The sequence below is a fragment of the Plasmodium brasilianum genome, chromosome 7, assembly GCF_023973825.1.
Source record: "Plasmodium brasilianum strain Bolivian I chromosome 7, whole genome shotgun sequence".
In the NCBI taxonomy this organism is placed as follows: Eukaryota; Apicomplexa; class Aconoidasida; order Haemosporida; family Plasmodiidae; genus Plasmodium; species Plasmodium brasilianum.
Window position 1 is genome coordinate 189,170 of NC_090120.1, and position 10,919 is coordinate 200,088.

At 20.1% G+C, this 10,919-nt stretch overlaps 2 protein-coding genes across 2 annotated transcripts; one reads left to right on the forward strand and one right to left on the reverse strand.

Moving 5' to 3' along the window:
- Window positions 1-1,205: 1,205 nt before the first annotated feature.
- On the forward strand, window positions 1,206-3,659 carry MKS88_001783 (uncharacterized protein; the record flags this gene model as incomplete). Its single annotated transcript, XM_067214742.1, has 3 exons — window positions 1,206-2,262; window positions 2,340-2,356; window positions 2,514-3,659. The coding sequence occupies 3 exons, from the start codon at window positions 1,206-1,208 to the stop codon at window positions 3,657-3,659; spliced, it is 2,220 nt and encodes a 739-aa protein (XP_067074090.1).
- A 3,884-nt stretch (window positions 3,660-7,543) lies between these two features.
- Window positions 7,544-8,514, reverse strand: MKS88_001784 (uncharacterized protein; the record flags this gene model as incomplete). The annotated part of the gene is made up of 2 exons (XM_067214743.1): window positions 7,544-8,299; window positions 8,428-8,514. The coding sequence occupies 2 exons, from the start codon at window positions 8,512-8,514 to the stop codon at window positions 7,544-7,546; spliced, it is 843 nt and encodes a 280-aa protein (XP_067074091.1).
- Window positions 8,515-10,919: the final 2,405 nt, after the last annotated feature.

Below are 10,919 nucleotides of genomic sequence, written 5' to 3' on the forward strand. Positions count from 1 at the left end.
TTATTTTTTAAATTTTTCAACCGTATTGTACAGCTAATTCTACTATAATTATTCCTTATATTTTTGCGTATTTTGAAGTATCCAAACATTTATTCATTAATAAATACAACTAAATATGTTTCTAATAAGTTATATGTTCGTCCAAATGATACGATTCATATATAATAGTAGTAGTAAGCACATTAAAATGAAAATATATGTATAATAAATTGTTCTATATTAAAATTATTCAATGAAATTATATATACTATAAATAAGGAATTTTTAGATAATAGACATAAATATAATATAGAGTGGCACAATCATATTTTAATGATAACAATATTTCGCAATTATAGCATCAATGCAGTATAATTTATATATTATTAATTTTCATTCGTATATACAATGCAGTAAATATAAAAATATTTTAACAAGAGAAATATATATTGCTCTATATAAAAAATAAATAAAAAAAATAAAAATAAAAACATATTCTCAGTATTAATAATAACTTAGTTTAAAGATCATTTTTTTTATGAAAAACGTAAGAATTAAAGAAATTATTTACTTTAATATAGGTAATAATATCTATCTATATATATTAGTACTAAGAAAAAAGAAAAAACAGTAATATACAGATCAAAAATATTTTTGTAGAATATCATTTATATTACATGTCGATGTAACTAATACATACTGTTTTATTGTTAATATTTTGGCTTATTTTTATAAACGTAATATTCTTTTTACATAATAATATATATATAACTGTTAATTAATATTAAATTATTGTAATGATATATCTCCAGTTGTGATATATTTACATAAGGTAAAAGAAAATAAGGAGTCTATAAAATAAATATTAATCTATTCGATTAAATTATTGTTCATATATATATTCTTATGTAAAAGATAATTTTGTAATTTATTTATATTTCGATTTATTCATTAAAAAATTTCCTGTAGGTAAATTAAAATATCTAAATTTGTATTATTCCATCAGATTCTTATATACAACCAACTAAACTATTAATGTAGAATAATCATGGATAACTGTTTTTCCTCGGTAAGAAATAATGTCTTTAGTACTCTTAAAGTTATGCATAATTCATTTATTTTTGATAAAAAAATGATAACATATCCAACTCAAAGGTTAATATTTATATAAATAATAATAATTCTGTTGAATATAGTATTATAGTTCATGGGGTTCACAGAATATAATGCTCTCTCGCTTGTTAGAGTTTAGAACTATTGAAAATGTAATAAAACAAAAAACTAGATCCTTAATTAATGAGGATGATAAAAATAATTTTAGAAATGTATGCTTTTATTTGGCTAATTATCTAATTGCAAACAAAAATCCACCACGATATTATGAACTATATAGAGTAGCGTGGAAAGGAACACTATATAACAGGTTAAAAGATTACTATAAAAAGCTCGATAAACATGGAGGATGCCCTTTGATTTTAGAGGAAAAAGATAAAAATATTTTAGAATTAAAGTATGAACAAGCAGATTTCTGTGAAAAGAAAAATGAATACCTAGATGAAATACAACGATTAAAAGGGGAACTACCAAGTAATTCTGATAAGTATTTATGTAGATGTAATGAATATAATGAATGGATTGAACAAAAGAAAAAGTATTTTGAGGAAAGATCAAGCCTTTTTGGAACATGCTACCAAAAAACAGACCAAAATAAAAAAAAAAGACCTTCAGAATTTATATGCGATCTAACGAATCCAAAAACCTTCGAAAAAATATCTGATTGCCAAGTCCCATATAAATTATCACCGCGTGAAGCTGCATCTGATATCTCAGAAAAAGATTCACAAACAAAAGGGCAAGAAAAACATGAAGAATCAACTATGTTACATGAATCACCAAAACATGACAAACAAACTCATCCTACAGGGAGAACTGGAACTAAAGGAGTAGATCAAGATTCAGATCATAATCAAAATAGACAAAAACCTCAACAAGAACTGGATCCTCCATTTCAACCCGAACTACAAACACACGAAGATGTATCATCACTTGAGTTTTCACCTAAGGAAAATGAACCTAATACTGAAGATTCTTTACGTTCAGAAACACTATCAATTAATGCACACCCTGATTTATCTGTAGCTGTAACAGATAAATCTGCATCATTTTCCCCAGCTCCATTAGCCACAAAATCAGAAAATTCTTTCGAAATATCTTTATCTTCTCCTACATTATCAACCTCCCTCTCAAGTACTTCAAGTTCAACTGTGCCCTCTGAAATTTCAGGTAACAGTAATGCTACCTATTTTTCTATTTTAGAAATAACTACATAAATTAATATATATATTTAAAAACCATTACAGGTACAACAGGAAAATCGGTAACCATACACATATCATCTATATTAATAAGCTTTTTATTTATTATTGTATTTTCTCTTTTTATCAAAGTAAAGAAAATCCTATGAATTAAGAATATGATAAACATTTGATTATTGTAATATTTTATTTTGTAAAAATTTTTTTTATATGCTGCAGTACGCCTTATTACGGATGTTGAAAAAAAAAAAAAAGATAAAAAAAAAATATGTAAAATTCCTGAGAATATTAGTACCTTCATCCTATACCAGAAGAAGTGAACATCTAGCACAGGGTTATTTAGAACACCCCAAATATGGTGATGAAGAAATCATAAAAAAAATAAAAATACATGAATGTAACATGATCAAGAAGGTAAATACGTTAAATCAAAAAAATGAAAGGACTAAAACTATCATAGAAGTACATTTGGAAGTACTTGAAGCGTACAGAAAAGAAGAATGGGAATGCAAAAAAGGAGAATTTTTAGAAATATGCCTAGATGTATTAACAAAAGAAAGATATGGAACTCATTCTAATTTAACAAATGATGATCTAATAATGAAAAACGTTAAAAGTTGCGGTCATATTGAAAAACAAAAAATCTTATGGAACAAGTGGATAGAAAGACATAAAAATATTTCTGATAAATTTAAAAAAGTTGACTGGTTTAATAATTTGAAAAATGACTGGAAAAAAGAAAAATCATACATAAAAGAAATGGAAGAATTAAAAAATAAGTCATCGAATGAATATCAAAATATTCTGTTCTTGGAAAGAGAGAAAGATGTATGGAGGAGGTGGATATCAGAAAAGGGAAAGATTCTAAAACAATATATTGATCAAAACTGGTTTAAAGAATTATCAGAGCTTAACCAGAATATGTTAGATGAATACAAAAATGAAGAAAAAGCAAATTATGTGTCACTAATAAATATAGAAGAATTGGAACACGGAAAAAATTATGAAGAATTATATAAATATATAAAAACAAAATTACTATCAAAACTTTGTATATTAGTACTTATGACAATATTAGAAGAATGCAAAAAAGAAGATTATATAGAAGATAGAGAATTACATTTAGATAGTTCCATAAATGAAAGGAAAATTAAAAAAAATTCAGAAAAAATACCAGAAATTTCAGATAAATTTATTGAAAAGTATAGTAACGTTTATGAAAATAGCAAAAATAGCAATATTCATAATAATATAGAGGAGAACTTCAGGGAAGAGATGAATGATTGGATAGGAGAAGAAGCAACATATGTAAATTCCATAGAAAGTGTGAGTAATATTGACAAATATTATAACAGTTCATCCTAGAAATTGATACGAATATATTCAATAGTTGCTTAATATAAATCTGATATCTATAAAACAATCTTCCTAAATTTTTTCATACCAAAAGTAAATAACGTATAAGAAGAATGTGAAGTAACGAATAATGTAAAAAAGAAAATAAGTCATAAAATATAAAGTAGGGAATGCATTTATATTAAAAATATTTCAATGACATATAGCTTCTTCTCTTTTTTATGCATATGTTTAATAACGTTGTATTATAGCAGACTCAATAAAATAAGGAATTAATATATATATTAAATGTAAGAACATTTATTTATGATATTTAAAGCAAAGTTCTCTTATTTTTCTCCTTAATAAATAATTTCTTACAATAATATATTAAGATATATATTGAAATTTATATCTTATATTTTTAAATTGCATAAATTCCATAAATTTTTTGGTATTTTTCAGAATAATACATATTGTTATGCTCTGAACAAGGTTCTCACAAATGTAACATTGTAAAGTAGATTATAACCCTATATAAGCATTTTATTACATATTTATTATTTTATTTTTTAATATTTTCTCAATTTTCCTATATTATTAATTTGTTTAAACTTATATTTATTAATTAAATTTTATAATTCACGACAATATAATATTATGTATTTCTTAAAAGGAATTAATTTTTATTATGTTTAATAAAATTAACATTTATATTACTCTAAAATAAAAAAGAATGATCACAATTCTTTTATAATTTTATTTGGTTTCACGTTAAAATACGCAGTTACACGTTATACTGAACGGCATATATTGATACACACAATCTAATATAAAGATTAATTAATTTTTTATTAACCTAAATGAAATTTTAAAAATATAGTTATTCTTTTATTAATAGGTAATACGGAAATAATGCATTTTTAAAAATTAAATATATCATGCAGTTATATAACACATATAGCGATAGTATATTACATTCTATATTTTAGGTACTTTATGTTTACAAAAATAAAAAAAAAAAGAAAAATATATATGTTCTCCGTTTTTTTGTTAATTATTTTTCACATCTAAGATATTCTGTTACCTAAAGTGAAAGATTATAATATTTTGGATAACTTCAAAGTATAAATATTGTTTCTAAACTAATTTAAAAATACATTTATAAAAAATGTTATAGTTTTAACACATATAATTGTATATTTATAAATTCGTATATACGTATATACATATATATAATTTTTTTTTTAAGAGTAGAAATCTAAAACATTTTTATCACATGAAGATCATTTGTTCATTTATTAATTTCTAACTTATTATATTCAAAATGTATCATGAATAAAAATGTGCAATGAGTTAAATAACTTTTTTCACATAATGAATCTAGTAATTCATATGTTATATACAAAATTAAAAAAAAAGGGAACTTTCATATGTTATTTCTTGTTCACATTAATGAATTATTTTATTGGAACTAGTTTAAGGATCATTTTGTGATATTAAGAAATGAACTGACTAATGCCAATTAATAATTCACATAAGTATAAATGTTTTTTAATAATTAACAACTTTATCGTTAGAAAAATTTATGAAAATTTATTTTTCTTACATAGTAATTTTATTGTTTTAAAAAAATAAAAACTCTTTAATCATATAATAATATGCTAGCTATTAATAAGTACCCAGAAACACAGAATTTAAAACAAAAATATTATGAAGTTATTTATTTTTTGATTTTTAAATATGAAAAATACTTCCTTTAAATTTATATATATGCATAGTCAAACTATATCCAGAATTTATTCATAAAAATAAAGGTATATTATTTTAAGTATGAATTTATTATATATTTAATAAATATATATAATAAAATTAGTAACATACATCAAAAATATCAATTCATACATATTTAATCATCTAAATATATAAACAAAAATTTTTTTACCAAGCTGTATTTATATATATAAACGAAAAACTTAAATAAACGTAGTAATGTACGATTAATATAAACTCAACAAATGTATAGGACTATATTTTATATCATTCGCTATTGATTCTTTATATATCAGAAAAATTATATAAATCGGAAATATATTTATAATATATTATATTATATGATTGAATTACAGTACATAAATAATTGCCAAAAAAATTAATAACTTTATAGTATTATTTTATAAAAACAATATATTTGATTTTAACTAATAATATATTCACCACTTCGAATTATCATTTCATTTTTTATAGTACATAATCTTGATATCATTGTTCTAATGTATTTTAGTTAACTCATTTTTTATATACTTTACATATGTTTTCTTATTATAATGAAAAATAAACAATAATTTAACGTTAAAGTCACATTAAACTGTCAAATAATTATGTATATATAATTCTTTATAACAATTTTAATATTTATAATATTATTGTTAATTTTTTTTTTTTAAAGTATATCTTTTATATAAATCAAGAGAATTTTATAAATAAATTTTTGTTTGTTCAAATTTATATTTTTACAACCTTTTTTAAGGAATTTTTTTTTTTGCTATATCTATCTTTGTTTTTATTTTTATTTCAATATATTACGTAAATTTTCAAAGAAAAATTATTATTATATCTATAATTTGTCCTATTTGCTATAATACATTAACTGAATGTAAACAAACATTAGTCACATATAAATTAGAATAATTTTTCATTAATAAATGTATTATTCTGAAAATTGAAGTGTTTTAGATATAAAATTAAATCTATAATATTATTCCTATAAAACACTATTCTTTATTTGAAAATTTTAATTTCGCCAGATAATATTGTTTGGTCACTGGTAAAATAAATACACCTGGAAATTACTTTTTGCATATTATAAATTTAAATGATATTTAATTTTCATTTATTAATTATACATATATAAGTGAATTCAACATTTTATTTAATTTATTTTTCTATTCCGTGTCTAAGTTCCTTTTTTTCTTTATATTCCATAACAGTACACAATGTTAATATAAAATATGGTTAATTAGTAGTGATATACATATTTTAAGCATCATATATATCTTTATTCTTTTTTATAAATATATGATTATATTCTCAATAAATAATTTTCTAAAAGATGCATAATTATTCATTTGTTTTTTTATAATACCTCAATTATCAATTTTATTCTTTTTATTAATTTTTTATATATATTTGTGTACAAGCAGTATATATGTACTTGTGTAAATAAAATGTTTTTTTTTTTTTTTTATTCTGTATGTCTTCAGTAATATATTTTATCCGGAACAACATTATAAGATAATTTTATTATACTTATTTTTACAATGTGACCTTTTTTACTCTAACGGTGTAAATCACATTTTAGAAAAAAAACATCCATATATTGCTAATATAATATTTTATGTTCTATAATAAAAACAATATAGGTAATAAAAAGTAAAAATACACATTTATTGTTAACAAAAAAATGAATAACACAATTTTCTATTAATTCCCAAAATAATAATTTTAAATTAACAATATATAAAAACAAAAATTATAGTAGTTTATTTCAGTTATGAATTATCACCCATTAATAAAATTCCACTAATTTTCCTATTATGCATTAATTTAATCCATATAAATGTATTTTTAATGAAATTCTATTTAAATGCAATGATGTACATACTAAACCATATGATTAAGTTTAAAATAAGTAACACTTTATAATACAAATTAAAAAATATTAAAACATTGATAACCACAAGCTAGGAACATATATTTTTTTCTTTTATGCATCAGAAAGATTATACATCGATATGCGCAATTATAAAAAAAAAGCAATATATATATATGCAATAAGTACATATGTAAAGATTATACAGTTATTACCTTATATTAAAGACTTATATATATAACAAATATACTTATTATTCATTTTACCTTTTCTTGAATTTAATTTTTTCATATTTTTTAACTTTTTTATGGTAATAAATAATACCTGATATAATTGTAACTCCAAGAATAAAAAAAGATGTGAAATATATTAGCGTACCAAAAAAACCTGGTATATAAATATAATAATTTCCCTTACTTCCACTTATTTGTTCTATAGGCTGGAAAAAAAAAGAAACAGATTCATTCTTCAATAAATTCCGTAAATTTTCTGCCCAATTGTTTGAACATGTAAGACTCATTATATAATAAAACCCACGTAATAACCCATAACCAACAGATAAATCTAATATGAGCCCTAATGACAAAAATAAAAACAATAATAAAGGTATAACAAATCGTAATCCGTATTTTTTACGTATTATTGTTTTGTACAACTTATCACTAATTATCTTGTTTTTCTCAAGAAAATTCTGATAATCAAGTTCTTTGAATATTTTTTTTTCAAGATGTGAATATTTTTTTGTTTCAAATATACAAGACTTATTTTTCATAGCTTTTCTATAACCCGATGCATGTTCTGATAACAATCCATGTGAATGTTTATTCTTTGCGTTGGTTCCTTTTTCAGTATTGTAGATATTATTTTTTTCTTTTATTCCATAATTTGTTACATCTTCTTTTAAACCTGTAATACTTTTTTCTATATTGTTCTTACAATTTGCTAAAAATCGATAAGTTCCTGTACGTAATTTTCTATAAACCATGTATCTCTCATTAAAAAATCTTTTAAACCCTCTCTAAAAAAACAATTTTTATATAATTATTATTATAAAAATATTTAATATCATGCCAAAAAACAGAATTAATAAAAATAGAATACATTTAATATTAATAATTAAAATATTTTTGAATAATATAATCATACCAGATCACTGTTAAGATGGCACATCCAAGATAAAAATACAAATAAAAAAATTTTAATAAATAAAATTAACTTAATTTTTTGCTCCATTATATATATTTTTAATATTTTAATATATTCATTAAACAAAATATTAAAATTAAAATTAAAAAAATATTTTCCTAAGATATATAATAATATATTTTTCATTTATTTTTTCGTTTTTTTTTTTTTTTTTATATGTAAATAAAATGCATATAAGTATAATGGTTTTTACAAAAGGGACAGAGAAAAAGACAATAAAAAAATATTAAAAAAGTAATATATTAAAATTATTTATATAAAACTAATTTACACTTAAATAATTTAAAATGATTTGACTAATGAATATTTAAATATATAAATTATTTTGATTTTTTTAGAATGGAAATGTAGTTAAATTGTAACTCTATCAACTCTTTTTGAAATAAAATAAAAAGTAAATATAATGTTTATTAATATTTTTAAATATTAATCTCGTATAGAATAGGTAGAATATAGGATACAGATAATACAGAGAATATATTGTATTATATAATGAGATAATTGTAAAAAAATTTAACAAAGTATTCTGTTAATATAATTTTTAAAACATTATATTTTGGAAAAATTGGTTATTATTCTTAATAAATATTAATTATTATAATATTAAAGTAACGGTGTTGGTAAATTAATGAAGAAATACATTATTAAGCATATTATGATATATTAATTATAGCATTTTTCCTTACAATAGTCTATAATATATTTAAAAAATATAAATAGAAATTATATAAAACGTTATATATTTTAAAGGTAAATAAATTATCACTCATTATTTTTATTTATAATTTTAATGTTTTAAAATAATTCTACTTAATTTTCTCAATTTTGTTCTTACTTATTTATATATAATTAAAAGAAATGATCTCATAATATAATAAAAGAAAAAATAATAATAAAAAGTAGTTGTTCCTCTGTCAAATATAATGTTATAAGATAATTTTGTTTTATAAATTCACATGTCTAAACTTTCAATAATTATGCATACTCATATTATTTGTTACTATTAATTTATTATAACATAGGTATTCAAGTAATTTTTATATAATGGAAATAAATAAAAAATTACATAATTGTAATAATAATATAATAAATATAACTATACTTTAATTTTATTGTAAATAGTTATAATACATAATTTTAACGATCTTAATCATACAATTCTTACATAAAACAATTTTCTACCAATGAAAATGAACCATTTTTCATGAATAAACTTAACCTGACACTCTAATATATAACGGCATTTCTCATTATTTATATTATGATAACTTAATTTTTATAGATATTGTACATTTCATTCAAACAAGTGTTAAGAGAAAAACACGGTTTTAAAGAATTAATAAGATAAATCACTAAATATAAAAACAAAATATGTTATAAATTACTAAAAATAGAGCAAATATTTTAAAAATGATACTATAAATCTATGAAGTAACATGAACTTAGAAGAAAATAAAAAGTAAATATGCGCAAAAAGTAAAAAAAAAAATTCTTAAAACTATATGTTATTATGAATAATTTGTTTTTATATATAATTATAACATTTACTAAATTTAATATAAGTTTCCAAATAAATTTTTTCACATATGTTATTTTTCTTTTTATTTTTTTCTTATATATATTTCTATTACTTTTTCTATATACCTTCTTTTTACTGTACTTCCTCAAATAATATGTTATGCTTTGCGTCCATTTAAATTTATTCAGTATTATAATTTTTATGTACTATAAGTAGCATAAAAAATTTATTTTTATTTTTTTTTTTATATACACATCTAATTACATAAAAATGTATTTTTGTAGAAAATCCAACAATAAAACAAAAAAATATAAAAAACTATTAAATGTTACTTATTTATACAGTAATTACTATATTTGGATATAATCTTAATTTAAATGGGATAATTTAGTTAGAACATTTTTTTTTTGTACATTTGGTTAAAAGAAGAAAAAAGAAAATTTTAAATATTATAATACTTAAGTATAATAACATGAGGAAAATAAATATATGTACTGTAATCCTTTTAACTTTTTTTTATAATTATAACTTTTATTTATATATATATTTCACCATATATCTTATAATTATTTTTCGTCATATAATACATATTGTTACAGTAATCTAAGAAAAAAACTTTTACTTTATATACTTAAATATTTATAAGTATAATTGATATTCTCAAAAACATCTGATGAGATTTTATATAGAAGGGCACTTGATATAAAATATTAAATCACGAATAACATTATGTAAAAGATGGTAATATCTAGCGGAATTATTGTATTGCTTTGTTTCTATTGTCAATAGTGCAAACAGATATTTTTCTTTTAATACTTTTTCATTACATATTCAAAAATAAAAATATTTTATTTTCTTTTTAACAATCATTAGAATTAATATAATTAGATATGTACCAAAAGAGTAAAATAAA